This window comes from Pocillopora damicornis, chromosome 12 (genome assembly GCF_964200805.1).
Source record: "Pocillopora damicornis chromosome 12, jaPocDami1.2, whole genome shotgun sequence".
In the NCBI taxonomy this organism is placed as follows: domain Eukaryota; kingdom Metazoa; phylum Cnidaria; class Anthozoa; order Scleractinia; family Pocilloporidae; genus Pocillopora; species Pocillopora damicornis.
This window is the reverse complement of record NC_142681.1, coordinates 14,504,398-14,531,542: the sequence shown is the minus strand read 5'-3', so window position 1 is coordinate 14,531,542 and position 27,145 is coordinate 14,504,398. Positions and strand designations below refer to the sequence as shown.

Sequence of the window (27,145 nt, the reverse complement as noted above, 5' to 3'; positions counted from 1 at the left end):
TCCCAACGTTTTTTGCTAGGTTTGCTCACTCAAATGACCAGTTACAATCAAGAATTTTGCTCTCAGCTTATAGCCAATGGTTTTGCCTTTTTTTTTTTTTTGACAACACAAGTCTGTTGGAAGGTCTCTAACTTTTGGGGTCTTGGCTTATAGCTGAGATCAGCTTATAAGTGAAGAAATATGGTAATTTAAGTGATGTTTCACCAGAAGTTAGGACTCTTAGTCCTAGTCCTATTTTCAGTATTTTACTTTATAGTACCATATAATTATACCTTTTGAGATGTAAACATTACTATTTACCTTATAGGGCCCTAATTGATACCAGTGTCATTACACTGACAGGGTTATCCTATATAAATATTGTTGTTGTTGTTGTTATTATTATTATTATTATTATTATTATTATTATTATTATTATTATTATGATGTAGCTCTTTCCCATTTGAGCTTTAAATTTATGTTTATCCTCAAATTGATCCAATTAAGGTATTGTCAGTAAGTGTTGAGGAGGACAACATCATTCCATACATCACCAATGTGCTACAGAATCCTGATCTAGCTCTTCGTCTGGCTGTAAGGAACAATTTGGCAGGAGCTGAGGAACTTTTTGTCAGAAAGTTCAACACCTTATTCAGTGGCATGCAATATGCTGAAGCTGCAAAAGTTGCTGCTAATGCACCAAAGGTAAGCATTAGAGAAGAGACACTTGAAGAAATAAGCCATGTTAACAAGATTTCACCCAAATGTTTTGCAAAATGCTTAAGAATAAAACTTTTGAGTCTTGAGAATTGAAAGCCTCAAACATTCCTCTTGATTTGACTATGAGTGTTATGTATGGAAGTAAGCTTAAAATCCATACCCAAAGCTTCAAATGAGGATTGATGCAAAAAAAAAAAACAAAACAAAACAAAAAGAAGAAGACATCAAGTAAAGGTGTAAATTTGTGTTTGGCTGTGAGTGTGTACTAGATAATGGTGACAAAGATTGTGACGATTTTAATTATGAAGTTGACAAGGACAAGAACAATGATAATCAGGGAAATAAAAGTAATCTTTAAAAAACGCCTCTTCTCTTACTGTGTGTTGATACTCCATTTTGGAGTTGAAATTGGGTAGGAATTAATTTATTAAAACTAGGGCACCATGATATCTTTGGTTGGTTGGTGTATCCACAAAGATGACAATAACATTTCTAAAGAGAAATTGCATTACACTGTACGTAGAGAAAATTGCAAAGTTATCTTTACCTTGACTCAAATACCTTCTTCAAAACTTTTATCTTTAATTAGGGTGTGCTGAGAACACCACAGACAATTCAGAGGTTTCAGCAAGTCCCATCTCAACAAGGTCAAACATCACCTTTGCTGCAGTATTTTGGCATTTTGTTAGACCAAGGTAAACTCAACAAGTTTGAATCACTGGAGCTGTGCAAGCCTGTGTTACAGCAAGGCAGGAAGCAGCTTCTAGAGAAGTGGCTGAAAGAAGAAAAGGTAAAGAGCAAACTTTTTGTGAGGTCAGGAAAGCTCTCACTTGCCAAACAAACATCTGGTCCAAAGGCTCTCTTGTAAAAATAAGTTTTATTTGCACAATACTAACTTACCCTCATTTTAAAACTAAGACTCTGTGGAAGTGGCCTACTGGCCATTGGCATTGAAACTGTGACTTGTGAATGTTATCACATTCGTGAGTGTTTGTTTATTTTTTAACCAAGTCCATGTCATTCAAATCCTAGATTCAATGTTTCATGTCAGGTTCACATTGTCAATCAATTGACTTGTTGTGTAGGACTCACTTGCAGTTATTTCGCAAGTGAAAACTTATTGGCCTCTATGATGATTACTTTAACACCATCTTTCGATTGATGATGTAATAGTCAATGAAACAAATTTTTTTAAACTGAGAGGCTGATAGTCTTCTGCTTATTGGATACCTCATTCTCAATCCTTTAACGTAGATGGGCACTCATAACATAATCACTTGGTAATATTTGTGGTTGTTTCCCTTGACAGCTGGAATGCAGTGAAGAGCTTGGTGATCTGGTGAAGCAGGTTGATCCCACTTTGGCCTTGTCAGTGTATCTCAGGGCAAATGTACCCAGCAAGGTAATTTTCTTAGCAGATAATTCACAAAAGTATTATAACAACTAATTCACGACACTCACACAGCATATTAGTCAACTTCATTATTGACTTTGCTCCCTGTCATTCTGCACCTTTCTGCGGTATCCAGTCAAGTTGCCGACGGTTCAACTTGCCAACGCCAACTCGCTGATGTATTAAATCGAGTAGAGACGTCGGCAAGTTGATTTTCAATCCAGTACAACTTATTAGAAGTTAAACATATAGGAAAGTAAAGGATCTTTAACAAAAAACAATTTTTTTTCTTCCAACAAAGTTTATAAGGATCTCATGGTGAATAAAGCAAGGTAAACATTGCCAATGACTAAATCGAGTAGAGACGTTGGCGAGTTGGTTTTCAATCCAGTACAACTTATTAGAAGTTAAACGTATAGGAAAGTAAAATATCCTTAACAAAAAACAATTTTTTTTCTTCCAACAAAGTTTATAAGGATCTCATGGTGAATAAAGCAAGGTAAACATTGCCAATGACTATAAAAGTTTCAGATGCGAACAAGATTTTTATCTTGTTTGTGTCTAGAGCTTTTTTGGTCATTCGCAACCTTTACCTTGCTTTATTTGCCTTGAGATCACTATAAACTTTGTTGGAAATAAAAATAGTTGTTTTTTTAACCAAAGATTTTGTCTAGAAGGCCAGGTTTTCTTTAAAGAATCTGACTGATTGACATGATGAGTCTTTACAGTGTTGTTGTCACACAATAACTTGTTCGTGTTGAAGGCTTTTTGGTCACTGGCGATGTTTACCTCGCTTTATTTGTCTTGAGATCCTTACAAACTTTGCTGGAAATAAAAATAATTGTTCTTTTACCAAAGATTTTTTCTGGAGAGCCAGGTTTTTTTTATAAAAATCTGACCGAATGACATGATGAGTCTCTTGGTGTGGTTGTCACACAATAACTTGTTCATCTCTATAGCTTTTTCGGTTATTGGCGATGTTTACCTTGCTTTATTAGCCTTAAGATCCTCATAAACTTTGTTGCAAGTAAAAAGAGTTGTTTTTTACTTAAGATCTTGTCTAGAAAACAGAGTTTTCTTAAAAAAAATCTGACCGATTGATGTAGTGAGTATTCTCAGTGTTGTTGTCACAACAATAATTCGTTCGCATCTGAAGCTTTTATAATCATTGGCGACATTTACCTTGCTTCATTTGCCATGAGATCCTTAAAAACTTTGTTGGAAGGAAATATTTGTTTTTTACTAAAGATCTTTTTCTTTTCTATCTGTTTAACTTCTAATAAGTTGTACTGGATTGAAGACTAACTCACCGATGTGTCTACTCAAATTTATGCGTCGGTGAGTTGGTGTTGGGGAGTTGAACTTCTGGCAACTTGACCGTAATTCCTTTCTGCAATCACTTTGTGCTTGCTTGACTGGGCTAAACTGGTGTACTAGACATTGCTTTTGTCACACAAATGGTACGCTTGCTCTCTGTTTTGGTACTAAGAGTATCATTGGTATTGTATTGATATTGTAAGGAGAGATTCTGTTTTGGTCACTTGTGGGAGTTAAAGGGTTAAGTCAGCATACCATCTCTCTTACCATATAGGGTTTTTAAACCTAATGATTTTTCCAGGTGATCCAATGCTTCGCTGAAACTGGTCAGTTCCAAAAGATAGTTTTATATGCCAAGAAGGTTGGCTATACTCCAGATTACATCTTCCTTCTTCGGAATGTGATGAGAGTCAATCCAGAAACAGGCAGTCAGTTTGCTTCAATGCTTGTCCAGGAAGAAGGAGAAGCACTTGCAGATCTCAGTCAGGTCAGTAGTAAACAATTTACATGTATGAAAAGCACCAAGAACTTTGAAAACGGAGAGGTACCAGAAGCACTTGTTGATAAGCCTCACTATTTTCCCCAAATTTTTCAGAACAAATCAGGTTTGGGACTGGTTTGGGAGAACATCTGGACAACATGCTCCATATTCATTCCTCTGTTATCACTCCTAACATTCTCTTTTCAAACTGTTCTTTTGCAATTTTCAGATTGTAGATGTATTTATGGAAACAAACCAAGTTCAGGCATGTACTTCTTTCCTTCTGGATGCCCTTAAGAACAACAGACCAACCGAAGATCATCTGCAGACCAGGCTGCTTGAAATGAACCTCCTTACAGCTCCCCAGGTCAGTGTTGTGTCATGGCAAATACATGTACTATGTGCCCAGTTCTTTCTTTCCTTCTTTTTTTTTTTTTTTTTTTTTTTTATTTATTTTTTTTTTCAAGTTGTCTGGTCAGAAGTTGGTAGAAGCAACCAACTATTATTTGGAAGGCAGGTGGTTCACTCCTCAATGAAGCCTGAATTTTTCAAACAACCTTTTCAAAAGAATTCTAATTGCAGTTAACCCTAAAACTCCTAAGATCTGATTGAAAATTCTCTCCTCTAGCTATTTCACATGTCTTTGCAAATTAATTATGGACATATTTTTATATATAAGTAACAACTTTCTCTTATAAGGCTGAGTGTTCTTATTACCTTTTTTGCTGCATAATGTATGGAGTTATATGGAGATGTAACATGTTAATCACTTCCTGGGAGCTAAAAGGTTAACCTGTGAGTAAAACTGCATCCCTTGTTAGAAACTGTTGTCTAATCTACAGGTTACTGAGTGTGGTTAAAATGCTTTCCTTAGGTTGCAGATGCAATTCTTGGCAATCAAATGTTCACTCATTATGATAGGGCTCATATTGCCCAGCTGTGTGAAAATGCTGGACTTTTGCAGAGGGTAAGGGTTATTTACTTGCAAACAAGCCAAGGCATTGTCTTAAGATTTGTGATCAACCTATGAGATGTATGCAGTTGTTAGGATAGACATTACTATCACAATGATGTTCAGTGGAAGGAATGAAAAGGGAAAAAACCCTATGTGACTTCAGATAGACTGCTATGCTCTCCTTCCTTATTTTTTCACATTACCTTTTGAAACAAAGGGAAAAGTAGATGTTGCATAAGAAGTCATTAAGGGCTTTACTCCACACACCTTACAAGAAAGAGGAATAGATTGTTTTTCTAATAAAATACTTTGAACATGACATTCAAAGTATGGGCAAAATTTCATTAAATAGCTATATTGGTGGAAATGTTGATCCCAGTAGCTGTTCATTTGTGCACAAGTTTGAGCACATTTTTTATATTATTTTATATTTGTATCTGTTACACAGGCCTTGGAACACTATACTGATATATTTGACATAAAGAGGGCCATTGTGCACACTCACCTACTAAATCCAGAGGTAATACCTTATCCTATATTCTATGGGATAAGTTTCTTAATGTTTCTGCATTTTTATCTTTTGTCTTCCCTAATTATTTCTGAGAGATGAACTGGCACAGTAGTTAGTGCACTGGACTCAAAAAGGAAAAGCCTGTGTCCTAGTCCATTAGTCTCATCCCTTTGTAGAAGTTAAGGTTCTTGAAGATCAGACCGTCTCCAGCAGCATAGCCATGATTTATTTAAGCACATTTTCAAGGTGAAACAACAATGTGTATGCACTGCCAGCACATGACACAAGTTCACTAAAATGACAATGACCCAGTTTTGGCTTACACCCAGACTGTACTATCATGCATTGTGTGTTCTGTCTCATGCAAATTAGGCATGCTGAGGGCAGCATGCCCAATTTGCATGAGACAGTACACACAATGCGTGATAGAACAGTCTGGGTGTAAGCCAAAACTGGGTCATTGTGTTAAGTTCTCAGAAATTAAACTTAACTCTCGATTTCGAAGTGTCTTTTAAGCTTTAGGTGAACACAGTGGTATCCAGTGGTAATAACACTGTTCCTGTTACCCAAACCAGTAATAGTTTATTATTTTGCTCTGACAAAAGGCTAATACTCGAAATTTCAGGTTTGAAACTCGTTATGGTGGCCAATTTACATTATCAGCTTAATAGTACTAAATCACCCTGTTATACTCTCTCACCAAGGCAGCACCACTGTTTCTTTATAAACTTACCTGCAGTATAAGTTGTGACAGCAGTCTTCAGGCTAGTTCACCTTTTCTGTTAAATTTTTGTAATGGAAATCTTTTTTTCACTTGCAGTGGCTAGTCAACTACTTTGGTTCCTTGTCTGTGGAAGATTCCTTGGAATGCCTACGTGCCATGCTCACACACAACATTCGACAAAACTTACAGATCTGTGTTCAAGTGGCAACCAAGTACCATGAACAACTCAGCACCACTGCTCTGATTGAGCTGTTTGAATCCTTCAAGAGTTTTGAAGGTACATAGCGTTTTGGCTGTATCTTTTAGCAGCAATTTATCCATGACAATGAAGAAAGATTTCAATCCTTCACCCCTAAGATCTAATACCTAGACTCTCCTGCTGGATCTGCCATTGGACAGGAGTCCTATTGAGAATCTGAACTCCATCCAATTTGTCAATTTGATGCTCACTGACTGAGTAACATCTTGCCCATGGGTTTAGACCTTGGTGGGCTAATTGTTTTGGGCTAATCTGTGTTTACCCTTGTTCGCTCAAAGTGAATGCATGGGAATTTGCATTATACAGAGTTCACCTCTAATATAAAGTGTTTTTTTACACCTCACAGGTCTGTTTTACTTCTTGGGATCTATTGTAAACTTCAGTCAGGAAGCAGATGTCCACTTTAAGTACATCCAGGTGAAGTGAAATTAAAACAGCCAACAACGATTCATTCTATTCCCAATTTGTGGTCCAGGTTAAATTTTCAAATGCCTTACAGGTAACTTATCATCCAATCTTGTCTTTTTTGTGGCAGGCTGCTTGCAAGACCGGTCAGGTTAAAGAAGTTGAACGTATTTGTAGAGAAAGCAACTGTTATGATCCAGAAAGAGTTAAAAACTTTCTCAAGGTAATATTACATGCTGTTAGTCTTAAAATAGTTTGCCATGTTTTTAATTGGTCACACAGCAAGCCATTTAGTCAGTTCTCTTCATGCACACAATAATATCTTTATCAAAGAATGTCATCGATTTCTGTCAGTGGCCATTTGGTCACACAGCAAATGGTAGCTTTATTTCAAATTGTTCATGGACCAGCAGCATGTAATTCTCTTATATTGCACTGTTGAGTCAACTTGCATCAATGGTGTTTTCTGGTAGCTTTATTTCAAATTGTCCATGAACCAGCAGCAGGTAATTCTCTTATATTGCACTGTTGAGTCAATTTACATCAATGGCATTTTCTGGAAGCTTTATTTCAAATTGTTCATGAACCAGCAGCAGGTAATTCTCTTATACTGCACTGTTGAGTCAATTTACATCAATGGCGTTTTCTGGTAGCTATATTTCAAATTGTTCATGAACCAGCAGCAAGAAATTCTCTTGTATTGCACTGCTGAGTCAACTTGCATCAATGGTGTTTTCTTTTCCTTTTTAGGAAGCCAAGCTGACTGACCAGTTGCCTCTGATCATAGTCTGTGATAGATTTGACTTTGTCCATGACTTGGTTTTGTACTTATACCGTAACAACCTCCAGAAATACATTGAGATCTATGTGCAGAAGGTACGTATTTAGTATTTTTTAGCGTTACAAGCAGGTCCCTTAGCACACTTTGCAAGAAATGATCAGTGTGTGTGCTTTGATTAAATTTTGTCTTTGGTTAAATGTTCTTTTCTTTGGGTATGGTTGTGTGTGATGATAAACTGGAAACAGAGAAAACTAGAGTTTTGAATTACTGGTAAAGTTGAACCACAACATACACATTCTTTCTTTGTGTGTATTTTGTTGAAACTGGCAACTTAATTACATGGTAATATACAGGCACTACAAAGCTTAACTCCTTTTGATGTCTTCCATTCACCTAAAATCCAAATTTTGATTAATTTCCCCAACTCACTGACCATTGTTATTGAGAGTACTATAAACTTCTGAGCAATTTTTTACTCATTAAGAGGAGTGCTGTTGATCAGGCTGGAGGAGATGTTGCGATTTGGTTGGACCTTAAAAGGTCTGAAGGAAATAAGATTTAACCTTTTGATCCTCGAGAGTAACAAGAATCTTATTTCTCTGTACAATATCACTACTGAATCAAACTTTAAGGTCACAAGAATAAAGGAAATGGTCGCCAACTTAAGAAGCCCTTGATTATTGAACAAATTCTCCTTGTCTGCACCTCAGGAAATGTGTAGATAACTGTATGGGGAATATGCATACTGATGTTGCAGTATAAAAGCTTAATTCAATTTTTTTGTTAGGTGAATCCCTCGCGTCTGCCTGTGGTAGTAGGAGGTTTGTTGGATGTGGACTGCTCAGAGGACATCATTAAAAGTCTCATGATGGCCGTACGTGGTCAATTCTCAACTGATGAGCTGGTTGAAGAGGTGGAGAAAAGAAATCGCCTTAAGCTTCTGTTACCTTGGCTGGAAGCAAAGATCCATGATGGAACTGAAGAACCAGCCACTCATAATGCACTGGCCAAGATTTATATTGATGCTAACAACAATCCTGAAAGATTCCTTAGGTTGGTAAAATAGCAGTTGAAAATTATTATGGTATCCACTTAAATGGTGATACAAAACTTCCTAGGTGGAGGAAAAGATGTGAGATTAGTATTAAGCCAAGTAGAACTCATTTAAAGTGAGTGTTGGGAAATCAAAACCAAAGTCATTCCAGCGGCCAGTCTACCCTGAAGAGCCAATAAGAACTCAAAGTAAGAGCAAGTAATTGCGGGCAATCAAGTCGTTTTGCATGTGATTGGTTGAGAGAGTGGCATGAGTTTTCTGGACCAATCACAGAGCTAAGTAAAGCTCTAATACTGATACGTGACATTTTGTAGCTTTGTTTCTGTTACAACTTCATTGTGCAAGTTAGCTCCTTAGGACCTTACATAGTGTGGTCAAATTCTTACTAGTAGTGATGTTGATTTTTCAGAGAGAACCCTTACTATGACAGCAAAGTAGTTGGGAAATACTGTGAAAAAAGGGACCCACACTTGGCTTGCATAGCTTATGAACGAGGGCAGTGTGATGCTGAGCTAATTAAGGTACAAACATTTTATTTTCATTGATATGAGCAATGGCAGTTCCTGAGTCTTTTCGTCCTCCTTTCCTGATGAGTTAAAAAGTGCACAGTTCATGACATTTTGCCGTTAGCCTAAGTTAAGTATGTAGTATATAATAAGTTTAGCTGTACACACAATGAATGAGTTGCCAGTGATGGGATCCTTCTGTTTGCGCAAAGATTTCTGGGATCGCCACGGGGCAAACATTGCAAGTTGCTAGAAGGAAATGTATGGCGAAAGGTCGGTTTGACGTCCAAATAAACGATTTTGGAGGTAGATCATTGCATTTTCTTTAATTTGAATGTTTCTTACCTTTGATCCTTTGGATGACTGATGCATAGAAGACATCATTCTGAACAGCTGATGTAAAAGTGATAGATATCATGTTGCCGTGGGTCTATTCAGTAGTACATCAGTGACACACTCGGCAGCGCCTCCTATGCCAATTTTTTGTCGTTCAAAAATTATTATTTTTCATGAATGTCATCTGTGATCTACTTGTTAAACTTATGCCATCCTCTATACCCTAATGAAACAAGCCCATAACATATACCACATTGCTTGTCACTTATTTACACACTGACAGTTCGGCAGCTTGTCCATGAAAGTGGTTAAAGTAAGCACTTTTGAGCCACAATGTCTTTTTTAAATCAGTTGATCTAACAGTACAATTCACATTTTGTCAAGGTTTGTAACGAGAACTCGCTATTCAAGAGTCTGGCAAGATACCTTGTGCGACGAAGGGACCCAGAACTCTGGGCAGAAGTACTTCAAGAATCAAACCAGTTCCGTAGACAGCTTATTGATCAGGTCAGTAGAATGATAATGCGTGTTTTCCTATGGTTTGGTGGTGGTTTCAAGTTGCAAACGCTGTATTGCACCAAAGCAGAGAGCCAGTTACAGAATTTCGAGCTATTTTAAATTGAAAATCACAAATAATCTGAGACTGCAGGATAGAAATCTCGAGTTTATAATCTAAATTTTGATCATTTTCCCTGTTGATAATGTTGATAAAGGTTGTGCAGACAGCTCTGTCCGAGACCCAAGATCCCGAGGATGTGTCATGCACGGTGAAAGCATTCATGACTGCAGATTTACCCAATGAACTTATCGAGCTGCTAGAAAAGATTGTGTTGGATAACTCCGTCTTTAGTGACCATAGGTGAGTGACCAAGACATTCCTTACAATATCAATACATTATCAAGTGATGACAAACATCAATTAGGGGATTATTAGTTGATCCAATACCAAATTCTCAGAATGGACATCTTAAGAATTGTGTGGCAGATTTTGAGGAGAATTGCGAATTAGATCTTGGAAGTGTAAGGGTTATACAAACAGAGTGCTAAAGATACACTCTGATAGACAGTTCCCGTAGTGGCAGCTGGAGCTTAAAACCCCAAGTTACTAATCAAAACAGGAAATTTATATCAGGAGTCAAACAAGCGTCCATTGTTTACTGTGATGAAAAAGATACGTTTATTGCCCCCTAAGTCATACAACCGTCTCAAAGCATGGATAAGTTAAACCTACATTTCCACTGTAATTCGGTTTGATCGACTTAGTTGATATTCATGATGTAGATAAGCCACCTTAAAAGCTAAAGTTAGGAGCGGCAGCCCTTCGTCATTCGCTCTGATGAAGGGCTCACGCTCGAAACGTCAGCTTTTAAACTCTTTTCTGTGGCTAATTAACTTTAGTAACTCTGTCGACCAAACTTTATTATCTCGTTATACCAACACCAACGCAGCACCGCAGTTTCGTAACTCGTCTTTCCTTTCATCAATATATCACAAATAATGAGTTGCATTATTTTGAAATGTTTGTTACACTGCGTTGAACCATGTACTCTCTTTTTACGAGGACTGTTTTTATCGCTTTCCTCCTCTTGAAGTTAAGTTTGGTTTCCATTGTGAAGAAGGGTCTAAATTAGAAGTATTTTGTGTTAACAATGAACAGCTGATCTGATGTGCTGTTAAAGAGAAACAAATCACTATATGTCGTAATTTTGAGGGAAAAAAAACAGGTGGACTTCTGAATAACATCGGAAGGTCGAGAAACCGAAAAATCATATATTTTTTTTTAGTCGTGTTACAAGCTAGCAATAATCAATGAAATTCCGGAAGTGTCCCCAGATTGCATAGGGTTTCGTTCACTAAGCTGCATGTTTGGCCTAGAAATCGCTACTCTTCTGATCTATTGTTTACCAAAATTTGAGTAAATCGCTCAAGGTAACTAAAGCTATCCCTTGTGAGGGCCTTGTACCCTTGCTCTATCCTCAGTTCTCATTGGCTCCTTGATATATATTCTTTGTTCTGATTGGCTGCTTTGATAACGTTCATTTACAGAACAGCTACATTCGTACACTCGATCTAAATGCGCTGAGTACAATTTCATTTTGATTCATTGGTTTCGTATAGCCTCGACCCTTTCCTTAAGGTGATTTTGAAGCACAGTCGATGATTGGTCGAGGTGGATAGGGTGCGATGGCTGACAATGTATTAAGGGTGTTTCTCTTCGTCTAATGTTGCAGAAATCTACAGAACCTGCTGATTTTGACAGCGATCAAGGCCGATCGCACGCGTGTCATGGAATACATCACTCGCCTCGACAATTACGATGCGCCCGATATCGCCAGTATCGCCATTGGTAGTGAACTGTATGAGGAAGCCTTTGCCATTTTTAAGAAGTTTGATGTCAACACCTCTGCTATCCAGGTATAACGGTCTTTCGTTACTTTCTGTTATTTTTCCTTAGCAACTCTAAGGGCTTGCGTCACGGCGTATGCTTATAAAATTTAGTTTCGAGTGCGTGTTTTCAATCCGTGCTAATCTAGTCCATCCTCAGCCATCATTGTTCGTTCCTGGTTTATGTCGTTTTTTGTTTTTTCCTATTTCACCAAACATATATTTTGTAGTCATTTACAATCCATGTAAATCTACTCCATCCTTTACCATTCTCTTTCCTACCTGATTTACAATTGCCTCTATACAGTAAATTGAATAAACCCCGGGGTAACGTGTGATAGTGTAGTCTGATCATCCGGGTGAGTTTCGCTCTGAGAAGGACTGTTTTCGGTTGTGGGGACTAACTTTTCGAGCACCTGAGCGGAAGTCATCATCAAACTCAAGTGATGCAATTCATTAATGATTTTCAAACCTGAGGAGTACATTGATAATTGTAATGGACTTTTTGTTATTCTGCTGTTCTATAGGTTCTGATAGAAAATGTGCAAAACTTGGACCGTGCGTACGAGTTTGCGGAACGATGCAATGAGGCCGCAGTATGGAGTCTTTTAGCCAAAGCTCAGCTGCAGAAGAACATGGTCAAAGAAGCTATTGATTCGTTTATTAAAGCCGATGATCCATCTGCTTATACTGAAGTCGTCGAGGCCGCCAACAGAGAAGGTATTGCCTAATTTTACTCTCAGTGGTGAGAGTAATCACTGACTTATCACATAGCGTTTGCCTTGAAAACTTAGCCCATGACAGTTTCTAGTCACTCAATACCCCGACCAGTAAGGCATCGTTTTAGGTTGTTGAAGTAGCTTACAACAAAGATATGATATGTTATATGACAAGCTCGATTCTACACGCTGTTCTTACCCCATTTTGTCGCCATCTGTGAGCAATTTTTAAACAGAGGCAGGGCAACATGGAATGTATTTGTTGATTTGTTTGCTTCACTTCGGACTGGGATTAGTTTGGAAGAACTTGCGCTGCCCTTTCGACGTATCAGGCACCAAGCTAAACCATGCGTGACCTGGTCACTCCTGTTTTTCCAGGGCTTCAGACAATTTAATTGGGTTTTACTTTCATTGCTTATTAGCTGTACGTATAGAACCTTTTTTATGGAGGTAAAAAGGATCGTGATCGGCTTTGAAACCTTGGTCAGTGACTGACTAGTTCTTCTAGCATACCAGGTGAACTAAATCAACTGTCTGTTCGTTTTCTTGTATTCTCAGGAAACTTCGAAGATGTCGTGCGCTTCCTGCAGATGGCTCAGAAGAAGTCCAGAGATTCATTTGTAGAAACAGAACTGATTTTTGCCTTCGCTAAAACTAATCGCCTCGCGGAGCTCGAAGAATTTATATCCGGACCAAACCACGCACAAATTCAGCAGGTACGTGTAGTAGGAATCATTACTCTTTGTGTTTTGCTATTGTTACTTGGTCTCTAATTTGGTGGTAGGATTTGATGGTAAAATAGTTCCCCTCTATTCTTGCAGGTCGGCGACCGATGCTTTGACGAGAAAATGTTCGACGCTGCCAAACTTCTGTATAACAACGTGTCGAATTTTGCCAAATTAGCTTCTACTTTAGTTCACTTAGGAGAATACCAGGCAGCTGTCGACGGCGCCAGGAAGGCAAACAGCACAAAGACATGGAAAGAGGTGGGTAAAACGTTTTATAGTTTCTTTTCAAAACTTCAATTTAGTAGTAATCGTCTAATATGGGGAGTTTGTTCTTGAGTGTCTAAAACTATCCAGTATTGCAGTGGTTTATCCTTTCTTCCCTCTGTGATTGGTTAGAAAACTCGCCACCACCCTCTCAACCAATCATAGTGGGATCAATTTCAGTTCGTTATCTTCCCATTTCTCCAGTAATTGTAGTTGCATAGACTTTGAATTCTTGGCATTCACTGCTGAAATTCAGTTCTTTACCAGAAGGAATTTTTTGGTTTTCAGAAATTCTAACTTTTAGTTGGTTTCGCAACGTTGTTTTGATCCATCATTGTGAATGTTAATGTCATCCTTTATCTGCAGGTTTGTTTCGCATGTGTTGAGGGAGAAGAATTCCGTTTGGCCCAAATGTGTGGACTTCACATCGTGGTGCATGCGGATGAATTAGAAGAATTAATCAATTTCTACCAGAATCAAGGCTACTTTGAAGAGCTCATATCCCTGATGGAGGCCGCGTTGGGCCTGGAGCGAGCACATATGGGCATGTTTACAGAGTTGGCGATCTTGTATTCAAAGTACAAACCCACCAAGATGAGGGAACATCTGGAACTCTTTTGGTCTAGGGTTAATATTCCTAAGGTGAGTGCTCAAGATTTCGTATCTTTGTTACTGTCAGTGAGTCATCCCTATCTCTCCTTCTCAGCTTCTGAAGACGTTGTACTTCATTGTGTCATGGCTTCTGTTACGGTCTTCCGCCACATTTACGCCTCATTGATTGCTTTATTTTGAAACAATCCGTTTCCGTGAATAGTAGAAATAAACAACAACTGACTCTTGATTTCTTTCGAGTAATTTTGAACAGTTTTGAGCTTGTTTTAATCCCCAGAGTCGTTTATAGACGTGTTCCTTATCAAGTAGTCTTAACCCGATATGTTTGTTCAGCCCGTTCATCGCATTTATGTTAAACTTGTTGTTTATACCCTTGGCATGATAAGATGTTGAAATTCTCTTGGGAACAAAGGAGTGGAATTTGAAGGAGGCTACTTGTATTTAAGAAAAGTTAAAACGAGGTTATTGCATTTGTTTTACTAATATGGTGTCGAGGGAACCTAGGGGTGGTTTGCAGGGTCATTGCCATTTGTTTTTTGCTTGCTTTGCTTGCTTTGCTTGCTTTGCTTGCTTTGCTTGCTTTGCTTGCTTTGCTTGCTTTGCTTGCTTTGCTTGCTTTGCTTGCTTTGCTTGCTTTGCTTGCTTTGCTTGCTTTGCTTGCTTTGCTTGCTTTGCTTTCCTGGCGTTCTCCCTTCCTTCCTCAACCTTCTCTTTCGGATAAGTATTCATTCCATACACAGCTTAGCCCTTGTTCTGTTTACACTTTCCTAGAGGTGAGCCTTTGCTCGATTACCATGGTGTCTCTCTCGCTACGTTTGCGGTATCTACCCCCCTCCCCCCCTCCCTTTATAACTGTGGACAAAGTGTTTAATCATTTGCATTTTGTTGGCAGGTTCTCCGCGCAGCTGAGCAAGCTCATTTGTGGTCAGAGCTTGTGTTCTTGTACGAGAAATACGAAGAATACGACAATGCAGTACAAACCATGATGACTCACCCAACAGTGGCCTGGAAAGAGGCTCTTTTCAAAGATGTCATTTGTAAAGTGGCTAACATTGAGTTGTACTACAAGTCGTTGCAGTTCTACTTGGATTTCAGGCCGATGTTGATTAATGATCTCCTAATGGTACTCACCCCACGCATGGACCACACCCGTGCCGTGAATTTCTTCAAGAAGGTACGTGAAACAAGTCATTTTCTGACGCTCGGTGATTTTACTCAGCCAAAACCTGGACCAATTGATTCCGGTAATCGTAAAACAAAATGTTTGTCCGTTCATGTAATGAGCTAGTAAACTCAATCGAACAAAGTTGGTAAAGAAACTTGCATTGTGTCTGCTTGCAGGTGAAACATGAATGTCTAATTAACTGGAACGAATTTGGATGCTTTTTCAAGACGGGTTAAATGGGAACCTTGAATAAACAACTTAAATTTTTTAAGCGACGTTTTCCTTGACCCTTGTTTCATTTCTGGTTTTGTTATTTCTAGGTAAATCATTTGCCACTTGTCAAACCGTACTTACGATCGGTGCAAAGTCACAACAACAAGGCTATAAACGAGGCTCTGAATGATCTGCTCATTGAAGAAGAAGACTACAACGGCCTTCGCGCTTCAATCGATGCCTTCGACAACTTCGATAACATTGCGTTGGCCCAGCGACTTGAAAAACACGAGCTGATCGAGTTCCGCCGCATTGCAGCCTATCTTTACAAGGGCAACAACCGCTGGCAGCAGTCAGTGGAATTGTGTAAGAGGGACAAGCTTTACAAGGTGCGTTGAATTATCAATTACTACAAATGTCTATCTAACTTTTGGTAATTTTTTCAGTTTTGTTTTTGACAAGTTTTCCTAGCGAGAAACATGACCTCAGAAGCAGGTTTGGGTTGTACCTATTTCGTGTATATGTTAGGAATGTTGCTAATGTTGAGTCGTCTCTATGGCTTGCTAGGACGCCATGTTGTACGCTGCCGAATCCCGAAACAACGCCACAGCAGAAGATCTTATCCACTGGTTCCTGGAAATTGGAAACAACGAGTGCTTCGCAGCCTGCCTGTTCATGTGCTACGATCTCCTCAGTCCTGATGTTGTTCTAGAGTTGGCCTGGAGACACAATCTTATCGACTTTGCAATGCCCTATATGGTGCAGGTTTTTAAGGAATATATAGACAAGGTATGTGGGCTCCAGTGAGGCAAATTTTAAAACTGTCGTTACATTCCTAAGTTGAGAGACACGCCATAATGTCATGGCTAGTGCAATGAACTCCTTTCTCAAGCCTCAAGCGGATAATTTTGTTTTGTCGCTAAGCAGAGCACTAAGCTTTGCTCACAATTAAGGTCTGTGATCATTCGTAATATTGAGGAAGAAAAAAGTGGCGCACATGGCACAGCCAGGTGTGACACTGATGTTCTGAGCACATTTTGGCATTTTCTGTGATCTATTATTGTACAGACCCTTGGCAACATGGAATCTATTTGTGTTCAATGATGACAAAAGAAAAATGTTGTTAATGGTGACGTCATCTATGCATCTGTGCTCCAATAGATCGTAAATAAGAACTAATGAAAACCCATGTATCGTATCATGATATACATGATTATGCAAAGCACTGACACTGGCAAGGAGAAACTGATCAGATGCTCGTTTTGAACGAACTGAAGTGGACTGGTCTGCTTCATCAGAGCAGCACCAATTAGAGCTGGTCACTTTATTGCGAGGAGCTCCAGTACCAAGGGCCTACTGGTTTCTGTGTAGAATTTAACATTAGTCTGGAAATTTGTTAACTGATTTCCATTTTGTTGCCTCGACAGGTGAACAAGCTAGCCGTTTCTGAAGCTGAGCGAAAAGATCAAGAGGAGAGCAAGCAGGATCAGCCAATCGTTTTCGGTGGGGTACCAGTCTTTTTTGTTTTTTCTTCTGAGGCATTATAATGCTGTGCTCTCAGTTGATTCGCTAGGTGCCTGGACGCTTTTGCCCCACATATCTTGAATACTTGGCTCTTAACCCTTCAACTCCCGTGAGTGACCGAAACAGAATTTTTCCTGACTATCTCTACAATATCACGCAGACAAGCGATGAGAATAAAGAAAAATACCAATTATGGGATTACTAATTGATATGATACCAAATTCTCTAAACTAACATAATGAGAATCATTTAGCAGATAGTAAGGAGAATTACTAATGAGATCTTGGGAGTGAAAGGGTTAAAAGGATTTCATAAGGCAAAGTTATCTAAGGCACCAAAAGACAACTTAGGTTTCCTGTGGCACCTGGAACCTACTAGAACACAGGCCCTCGTCGGGTCATATACACAAAACTTGTATTGATTTGTGTTCTGCCATCCTTACAGGTGCTGACCAGTTAATGATCACAGCAGGCCCAAGTATGGTTCCCAATATGCCTCCTGGTGTAGTACCAGGCATGCCGCCCCAACAGTATCCCGGAGGGTATCAGATGCCCCCGGGGCCGGGTTATATGTGACAAGAGAATTTCAAAGAAAATTAGTAACGAACATGAATAGCTAGGCCTTATATTTCAATGGCTTTTTTTTTATATTCTAGTCTGGCTTAGGGCTTACTATGTAACTTAAAATTGTGAATTCATCTAAGACTGAAAACTGAGCAGCCATTCAGTTATCGCCGTATTAAGGAGTAAATTGTAGAATTAGTATATGGTGAAGTGATTGCCCTTATACTTTTAATTGACTTCCGCTATAGAGTTTGTTTGGTTTGAATTTGATCTACTCCTAGCATGCCAAACCTACGTATGTATGTATGGGTAATAAAACACCATTCATTTCATTATCAGTGGTTTCTTTATTAGGGAGATTGAGTTCAACTTTCTTCAGTGCTTCACAGACATTTTTGTGGGAAACGTGTCGGCCTATTGATTGTTACGCTAAAACTCCGGGTCGATCCGGGTTCGAGACACATTGGCCCGTTTCCCGAAGGTTCCAGTTACTAAACGGGCTCGTAAAGCTGTTTGGTTCTTTTTTATCCAAGATGGGGGTTTCAAACCTATTGAAAATTATGCAACTAGACTACCAGCTAGAGAATAAAATGGTCTGCCCATTTTTTCACAAAATTTTGATTTTAAAGTATGGCTTCGGGCTCGTTAACTTACCGGGATTTTCGAAAAAAAAACCCAGCTGGCCGGGTAAATGTGTCGTGTTCTTTGGCAAAACACTTCATCCTTCACGAAACCTCCCTAGGAAAAATTATGAAGGCAGAAATTCTTTGTTGCAAACAAGGCGAGATTTTAGTTATCCATCAGTGGTAGAGGGTGAATATGTGTGTTCGGCCAATGTTTGTGGAAGCAATTGTGGTTTCTAAGGTACGCGTTTAGGAACAAATGAATTACGAGCTACGAATTCCATGTGTTGGGTTTCGATGGCTGTGAAATCGTCACAGTGAAAATAAGCTTGTATTATCCTAGGAAATCGAAGTTGCGAAAAATTGTCTATGTGTGTTGCATCCCTTATAAGATCTTCAAAATGGGAGTGTTGCAGATCCTTTGCGCGTCGCATGTGTTGACGTCAAATCAGCCGACGACTCTAACTTCACGTCCCGTGTTTCGCATCACTGTCGTAAGCAATCGAAACGACTAATAGTGTGGTTTTTTTTTTTTTCGGCTAACGATGCTTCGTATAAACACAGAAAAGAAAGTCAAAGGGAAAGCGAAGTGCAGTCCACTGTTTTCTCCGCATTTTTTTCAATGTCAGATTTCTAGACTCGAATTCAGCAAACGTGCATGTTACCATATTATTCGTTAACATGGAATTTCGCGACACATTTCACGTGGTAGACTAAGTGAAGATTTTTACGAGGCAGCACAGTTCACTGCTGTGAAATACAGAGGTTCCTGTTGATTTGAAAGGAAAGAAAGATTCTAAACCTACTAATATCCTTTGAAAAGCACGCGATTATTTTCGCCCGCTAAATTTTAAAGAAGTGTGTTAAGTGTTAATAACATTTGGACCCAGCCACCCGCAATTGAACCAAATCAATCAACCCATTACTTTAACTGTTCCCACGGCTCGTACTTCACGTCATATCGAAAACAATTGAAACGATTTACAAAACTGTTTAGGTAGGTTTGAACCTGAACTCGAATTTAGTTGTTTTTCGCCCAACGATGCTTCGTATAAACTCTTAAAAGAATTTTAATTAAAAAATGTAAGTGTTTAAAAAAGGCCGGGGCCAGTGTCAGTAACAACTATTACAAGTTGGTAAAGAAGTAAATACACTAAGTTGTAGAAATAATGATGTTGAGATTTTTGTTCTTATTTTGCTCTGAAGTCATAAAAAGTGTTTTGTCTTTGACAACGTCTTGGTTGGTCATCCGCAGAGTGAGATCTTTATAAACTTTTTCATGAAAAGAGGTGTCAAAAAGTCGCCGCAAAGCTCGTTTTGGTAGTGGTCGGCCCCGAACAACTACTCCGCCGCCTACTGCGATCGCTTTCACAACTAAAACCGGACAGATTTTGGAAAGATCAAAACGGTACTGCAGACTTTGTTAAACTCAACTCAGCTGAGTTTGTAATGATAATTGGCCATCTAAAAGAGTTTCTAAAGCTGACGTTTCGAGCGTTATCCCTAAGTGAAAGTGAATGGAGGAGTTGTTTGTGAGTTTGCTGTAAAAGTTTGTCTGATGTGTTTGAGAGTTTGATATATTTTCGATGGCGAATCTTCAATCTATTATCAATTGTGGACTAGGTAACGACCCACGACTACAGTAACCGCGATTGCATCGTGCATGGGTTGACTATTGACACTTTGTGAATGCCAGAACGTGCCGTGAAATAAAGACCGCATTGAATCTCGAGAAAGATAAGGCCAGAAAACAAGGCAAAGCTGGAAAACAAAGCAAGGCTGGAAAACAAAGCAAGGCTGGAAAACAAAGCAAGGCTGGAAAACAAAGCAAGGCCAGGAAACAAAGCAAGGCCGAAAAACAAAACAAGGCGTACCGGTGCGTCAATTCAACTTTGATATCGTGTCTGAACTGCAGCAATTTGAGCGCAAGCTGTGAGTATAAAACTCGGAAATCACTTGCGGCGGCACGTTCAAAATGAGGTTTTTAATTGCATTGATAAAATGGTGCAAATTAGTATGCTTTATTTACACGAAGCTGTCTCTCTATTGAACAATTTAAGTTAACATTTACTAGTAATCTACCTCGATAAATTTCGTTTAAGAAGTTCTTATTTTTACCGAAGTTCTTCCAACCTTCTATTATCGAAAAATCCCACTCACTACCGCTATGTAGGTGTGTTACTGAGATATGTACATTACGTAAACGTTCCTTCCAATATTCTTCGCAGGTTATAAAGTCAATGTCGTCGAAGCTAAGAAGAAGTTAAGTACATGTATTACTTCCCACACCACGAGCCCTCACAGTAGACACATTTACGCATGGCATACCTATTTTTTATTTTCGTGCAGTTTAGCCTTTCTTTCGGGGAACGAGATATGTCCTGCAGACAGCTTTTATTGTCAACTGCCGCTCTGAATTTTTAATTTAAAAAAAGCCCGTTAAAACGAACCTGGCGTTTATCAGTGTCACTGTTACCAATATTTTTCATCCGGAACCCTTCTCCGCGTCGTCTCTCGTTTTCGTTGATCCGCCGCCTAAAGAAAATAAGTCACGCAAAAGCACCAGCCACATAGGGTAAGGGGAGATCTGGCTTGTAATAAGGCTGCTGGATACGGAGAATATTCGATTTTAGGTTGCTGATATTTCTTATGTTATCGTAGTTTAGAGTATATTTAGCACATCAGGGAAATATTATTTGTTAGTGAAGATGACTTGTCAGGGAACCCAAAAAATTTGTTTGTTATAGGTAACTGTTGAGTGTTTTGGACCTTATCTCGCACAACGTGTGACAGCGTCCTAATCATTTCAAACTAACCGATCAATAAAAACGCCCATCAATTTATTCATTCACTCAGTGTGAGACCACAAAAATAAAAGAATACTCTTCATTAGGAAGTTCCATACAGAAACTGCAGCACCGATGTCTTTGTCTCTGATTTTTCACCGGCTGGGTTCCCTAGACCGTCACCCATTGATTTATGGTTTAATCGGTCTTGTATATGGCTCTCTTCTTTCCGACAACGTAATTTGATGTCACGATTTCAGCTGCTGTATTTTTGATAAGGTTATGGAAACGGTTTGCGCTAAAATGAATTACTTTACTTTTTGCATGCTGGTGTCCCACGTAAAGAACATACTGTCAACATGCTTTTGTCCTTGCATGTCGGGTATTTTGGGTATTCTGGTTCATGCAGGTTCTGATCAGCAAATATTTTCCTTAATCAAGTGTTTCTTCGAGACGCCTCATAGTTCCCTGGCCGGCGCGCATGCTTCCCGTGGCAAGTGCGTCCATCTTCGTGAAATAAACACTCATGCAAAGATTATTTCCTAGGAAGTTATAAATGGCTGGACCGTAAATCATCAGAACTGACACACTTACGTAATTGTTTTACTTCGGTCAAATTTGCACGTCATCTGTTCCTTTTAGAAAACCCTGGTCCCTCCCTGCGACTTTCATTTTAAGCGATTAGTCGATCTTCTTATTTCAATGGACGAGATTTTATAAAACTTACTTTTTCTCACATTTCCTTGTAACACATTTTTTTTGACCTGTATGCCTTTGAGACTGAGTTTAGTTAAAGAGACGTAAATGTGCCAATTTATTGACCTTGGGGAAATGGGGAAACAGAGAGAACGAAGATGACTGTGGGAATCGTCCTGTTATCTAAGATGCAATTTGAAACTCGATCACGTTTCAGCAAGGGTTGTAGTCAGCTCTATTGCGGTTATAATCCTTCAGATTTAAGTGGTTGTGCGGAGGCTGACAGATGTTCTTGTAGATGTCGGATATTTTCTGGAGGCCACCTCGCCTACAATGTTTTTTTCCCCTTATTACCTGACAATGATGATATAAATACGAAGCCATAACAATTGATAGAGCAAGCAAATTTCAACGATAATCGTAAGCCTTTTTCTTTACTTCAAGGACAACTGTCATTCTTATTACGCCGTTGCGACTTTGGCGCGAGAATATGATCAAATCCTATCGACTTGTAACAGAAAGAACCAAATGTATTTGACTGTTGATTTACATCGAGACAGGTGTTCGTAAGGATAATTGTATATATGGTTTAGATATGGAGAGATATATATCGAGGATGTCTCTACTGTGCACATTGAATTTGGGTGCTGCTGCTGTTAGATTTGTGGCCTAAAGAACAAAAATGTGTTTAAAACAAAGTTGTTTAGTTCCCTGTTCTGTCTTAGTTCTCTCTACATTTTGCATAGGTAATCAAAAGAATATGAATCTAACATTAATATTAAAACTATCCTTTGGCATGATGGAATAACAATTGCAAAAGTCTACAGGAGGAATTCTATTACTCTTTCAGCAGTGAGCATATTGTTTTCAGATCTAAAACGAGTAAGCAATTTACTGCAACTTCTGTACAAAACAATGGTTAGTATCTTTGTTTCGTGCCTCGTTTATGCCCTCTCAAAAATTGATGTAAAACACAAAACGGGCAACATCGACTTGTCTTTTGTTTAAAAAATCATAACTTTTGCTAATGATATACGGTAAGCGACAATGTCTTGCTGGGAGTACCTAAAATGGTATATTAATTCTCCAGCTAATTGATAAATTGTCATATTTGCATAGAATATTGTGGCATATTTTAATAAGTCAACTTTCCGCACAAACTGTGAAGCATGGTAATTGTCTTAAGCAAATGAAACGGGCCATTTCACTTACATTGAGAAATAATGCACCAAACTCTTCGTCTTGACTGCATAAAAATAAAATTTAGTGGCTGAAGTAATATCGAATTTTTTTAAATTCCACAAAAAAAAAAGATTGGATTTATGAAAACGCCACTTGTTCATTCGATTTTAGGGTTGTTAGCTTTCAATACTCTTCAAAGATTTCTGAAAGAGTTATAAAGTAAATTTTAAGTAGGGATGTTTTTACGGTGAGTAGCTGTTGTTCCGTCGCGTCAGCTGCGTTGTTATGCAAATGAAAAGTGTTCTGTATCTAATAGCTTGAAAATCTTCCTGCACGCTTTGATTGCCTAGCACAAGACTTGTCTCTGAAAATTTTACATCACACAAATTTACTAGTGTCGCATTTTGAGACCCCGCACGATTCCAGTCACGAATCCTCCTCTGAAACAAACAAAAAAACATGAGACTGATATCGATTTATGTATGAAGATAACCAGTATTACTTAGGCTCATTTCAAGGCAATTTCAATGTGAGTATCTAGATGTGTAAAATCGCAATTAGAAGCAGAAATAATTGTTAATAACCAAATGTCAGTTTCGATATATATATGTAGTTATGATGTTTTGTGGTTAAATGAAATAAAATATTCACCCTAAAGTCAAGCTCGATCACTTTGAATTGGAAATTACTTTTTCATCAGATGGTTTAACCTATATGAAACCCCAAAAAAAAGAAACAAAAAAAAAGGTGGAAAGGTTTCTAAATGGTAGTTATTTAAAGAATCTTATTTCGTGCGGAAGGTTGGTCGGCCACAATCACTTAGGTACACAGGTCAACGCATGATAAAATATCCCGGTAGCGTGGGCCGTGATGCGGGGAAATTTTTACGACCGGAGTGTTTTCAGAGACGGGTCCAAATTCGAGGACTTAATGACAAATGTGAACCAGCGGTGACTTATTTCGGAACCTCCTGGTGTTATCCTATCCAGCCTGACAGAGCGTATCGACCTAATTAAACCGACGTTCGCTGATCAGCACAATCCAGTTTTCCGAGGTCGGTTAATCGAGAGGTCAATAACAGCGCTATCAATATTCAGCGCTAGATTGTTCTTCAGAGTTATTTTCGCGACGACTAGGTGTCAACAGAACATCTCAAAATGAACTCTACAGCCACATTCAATTCTACAGCTGCATTCAATTCTACAGCCAACGATTCAGTCGCCCAGAGTGTTTATCCTTACATCGATGAGCCATTGCTCTCAATTTTTTTCCGTCTTTTTGTACTCGTGCTTATCACGCTGGCGAGTGTTGCAGGAAACGCTGTGGTCTGCAGAGCCATGTTCTTGTTGTCTTACCATCAACTGCCTTTCTCTTACTATCTGGTCACCAATCTGGCTGCCGCGGAAATGATCAGTTCGCTGTGTTTTCCATTCTACTTTGTCTACGATTGGATGCAAGCGTGGCCTTTCGGTGAAGCTGCATGCAAACTGGTGTTTCCGGTGCAAATGACGGCCACGTTAGTGGTGACTTACACTCTGGCTTTGATCGCAGCACGAAGGTACCGAGTAATTGTGACATATCGCGGTCAATTAGGGCCACTGCCAAAGAGAAAAGTATTTGTAGTGTTGAGTCTGTTGTGGAGCGCGGCCTTGACAGTTGTCGCACCATCTGCTGTCGTGCATAGTGTTACTAAGTATGGAACAAGTCACTTTTGTGTAGCTTTGTTCCCAGGCGATACAACTATCCATGCACCAACGCACACCCGTTACTCGATTGTTCGTCTCTTTCTAAGCTATATTGTTCCATATCTCATAATCGTCATATCGTACGGTGCTGTTGCTCTGAGACTGAAGAGACACATGGCAAGGGCTACTGCTGCGCGCAAAAGTGATTCCACAGAGGACGGAACACAGCTACAAACAGATGAACACGTGTGTATCCATCTTCAAAGACTGGAAATTGTTCATAAATCGTCGCAAAAGAACGGATCCGAGGGTAACGCGAAATATCTAATCGCGAAAATTACGAATGGATGCTGTTGGAGACAAGGTTCCTTGGATGATCGCTCTTCTCGAGGCCAAACATCGAAGAGAGCGAAACATTCGCAACATACAGATGCAAACGTGACAGATCTAGAGCTGGATATCCTAAGAATGATATACGTGATCATTATAATTTTTATCATTTGCTACATTCCGATCCAAGTTTCGTTTATCTACGAGCAAGTAAACGGCGGGCCATCAACTTGGCCTTATTACCCAATCGTCAGGAGATACATGTTTTTATTGCATTGTCTTCCAGGCGCGTTCCATCCCATTTTGTACGGCACCATGAGCAAGTTTTATGCGAATGCGTTTGCAAAACTAGTGATGTGTAAGAAATAGTTGACTTGCGATTGTTAAAGCATTTTTTTGAACGTTCAAACCTTCATTTCCCGTTAGATCTTACGACTACAGCATAAATCACGACAGGGTAATTAGTAATTCTCCTGACCTCGCTTGGGTTCGATTTCCTAAATCCGGAAATCTTAACTAAATGCCTGGCGTGTATAACATGATTAACTGTCATTGCGAGATTCCCGATTCCGGCTTCCCACGCCTTGACAAAGAACCAAAGAAAAAATTGCTAAAATTGGTATACTTATTCAAAGCCTCATTGTCCTCTTCGATTTTTTTTCCTATTAATAGAGAAGCATATGTAACCTCCATTAGTAGTTGAAGGAATTATTGGCCGTTCGACTGACCGGGCGCAATTGATTCAGACAGCCATCCGTGGGCGAAAATATTGCGCCAGCTGCTTTCCTTTACCGCGTGTATCGCACGCATCGCGCGTATTCTCGCTACGTGGCTTCGCATCAAGTGAACGTTCTAAAGCAAATAAAAATCAACAGGAGGGACGCGATTAATTGAAGTAACGAAATAACAAATGACCAGAAAAGGTTCGTTAAGCATAAAGTTAAAGCAGTAGTGATTTATTTAGGCGTCCATTGTAACGTATTTAATATCACATGTAAAAAAAGCAAGCCGAGGCTATTAAAAATGAATTTAGTTTACATTAGCAGTGATATTAGCATAAAAGGTGGATAAGGAGGCTTATACTGTCTGTGAATACAGACAAGAAAGTTTGCCAGAGGGAAGTCTGCCGCACACTCAAGGTTGTTGAAAATAGTGTTCTTAAAATCTGACTGCTTCAGTCTCTCATTGTCGGTCTTAATGGGGTTCACCGTTAGCCGTAAAACGGCAAATTTTAACCGTTAGTCGTAAAAAATGTTAACTGTAAAGATATTTCTTTCCACACAAACAGAAAAAAATGTAACCTTGAAATGCAAAATGGCCAAAATTTTAACCAATAGTCGTAAAAGCCAACACCTATTGAGACTCTCTTATATTCAGATTTTCGCACGTGTTATACAAATGATTGAAGTGAGAAAAAGCGGGCGTGGCGTCGAAAACGCCATTAATTTGCCAGTGTTTTCAGAAAAGGTAGCGGAAAATCTTCAATATACTTTTTCCTTGATCAAAGTTCAAGATCTTGACTCTGTAGAGTAAGCACTCGCGGTTGAGAGAATTTCAACCAATTCTATAATCTCGCCGTTTCAAAGTTATGGTGCCGCTAAGTTCGTTGTTGAAATATCAGCTGCGACAAGGTACTGTTTATGGAAACGCCTTATTCGAAAAAAAAGAATAAACCATATTTTTTTTTATGACAAAAATTTTCAATTTGTTCGCGGCTATTGTACTGAATTTGAGAACAGGTCCTCGTATCGATGAAGAATGAACGAATTCAAGGCACTATCAAACGAATACTCTCTTGATACTATTCATCATAATGTTACCAGACGCTAATTGAATGTTAGCTCCGTTTATCTCGCAAATGGCCCCGTGTGATTTTTAAAAATTTCGTACCTGCTAGACTTACTTAACAGCGCGTCCATATCCCAAAAAAAATCCTGAATTTGTGAAAAAAAAAAATCATTCGAGTGTTATCTGATAACTTCCCTTAAAACGAGTTAATGGGATTTACCATTAGGCAGCTGATATCTCGGCTAATAACGTCTGCGGCTGAGAGATTGTTTTCAAAATGAATATTTGGCGGAGAAGCAAAAAGTTTCGGAGGCAGATATGAAATTTTGAGGATAATCTCTCAGCCAAGGACACTATCTGCAACATACCAGCAATTTATTCATTTTAACCTTCCCATTAATTTTCATCACGAAACTTTTGACAGTAAATTTTGGGACTTTTTTGTACTTTTTGGAGCAGAA

The 27,145-nt window shown here is 39.0% G+C and overlaps 2 protein-coding genes across 2 annotated transcripts in view; both read left to right on the top strand.

Moving 5' to 3' along the window:
- Nucleotides 1-17,926, top strand: part of LOC113666238 (clathrin heavy chain 1) — a 29,263-nt gene extending 11,337 nt beyond the window's left edge. The window contains exons 8-32 of the mRNA XM_027181991.2: nucleotides 487-684; nucleotides 1,289-1,489; nucleotides 2,009-2,101; nucleotides 3,711-3,896; nucleotides 4,120-4,257; nucleotides 4,765-4,857; nucleotides 5,294-5,365; nucleotides 6,177-6,357; nucleotides 6,686-6,756; nucleotides 6,875-6,967; nucleotides 7,495-7,620; nucleotides 8,313-8,578; nucleotides 8,989-9,100; nucleotides 9,806-9,928; nucleotides 10,135-10,280; nucleotides 11,653-11,836; nucleotides 12,334-12,526; nucleotides 13,084-13,241; nucleotides 13,347-13,511; nucleotides 13,884-14,159; nucleotides 15,022-15,303; nucleotides 15,615-15,896; nucleotides 16,075-16,296; nucleotides 16,935-17,010; nucleotides 17,476-17,926. Coding sequence (XP_027037792.2) covers nucleotides 487-684; nucleotides 1,289-1,489; nucleotides 2,009-2,101; nucleotides 3,711-3,896; nucleotides 4,120-4,257; nucleotides 4,765-4,857; nucleotides 5,294-5,365; nucleotides 6,177-6,357; nucleotides 6,686-6,756; nucleotides 6,875-6,967; nucleotides 7,495-7,620; nucleotides 8,313-8,578; nucleotides 8,989-9,100; nucleotides 9,806-9,928; nucleotides 10,135-10,280; nucleotides 11,653-11,836; nucleotides 12,334-12,526; nucleotides 13,084-13,241; nucleotides 13,347-13,511; nucleotides 13,884-14,159; nucleotides 15,022-15,303; nucleotides 15,615-15,896; nucleotides 16,075-16,296; nucleotides 16,935-17,010; nucleotides 17,476-17,606 — 4,068 coding nt within the window. The 3' untranslated portion in view covers nucleotides 17,607-17,926. The remainder of the gene's footprint in view (nucleotides 1-486; nucleotides 685-1,288; nucleotides 1,490-2,008; nucleotides 2,102-3,710; nucleotides 3,897-4,119; nucleotides 4,258-4,764; nucleotides 4,858-5,293; nucleotides 5,366-6,176; nucleotides 6,358-6,685; nucleotides 6,757-6,874; nucleotides 6,968-7,494; nucleotides 7,621-8,312; nucleotides 8,579-8,988; nucleotides 9,101-9,805; nucleotides 9,929-10,134; nucleotides 10,281-11,652; nucleotides 11,837-12,333; nucleotides 12,527-13,083; nucleotides 13,242-13,346; nucleotides 13,512-13,883; nucleotides 14,160-15,021; nucleotides 15,304-15,614; nucleotides 15,897-16,074; nucleotides 16,297-16,934; nucleotides 17,011-17,475) is intronic.
- A 4,894-nt stretch (nucleotides 17,927-22,820) lies between these two features.
- Nucleotides 22,821-25,933, top strand: LOC113666237 (neuropeptide Y receptor type 6). The gene has a single exon (XM_089189058.1). The coding sequence runs from the start codon at nucleotides 24,039-24,041 to the stop codon at nucleotides 25,263-25,265; it is 1,227 nt and encodes a 408-aa protein (XP_089045184.1). The 5' UTR covers nucleotides 22,821-24,038; the 3' UTR covers nucleotides 25,266-25,933.
- Nucleotides 25,934-27,145: the final 1,212 nt, after the last annotated feature.

Bases quoted from the DNA above. Each gene is read 5' to 3' on its own strand.
- LOC113666237 (XM_089189058.1), top strand. From the start codon at position 24,039: ATGAACTCTACAGCCACATTCAATTCTACAGCTGCATTCAATTCTACA.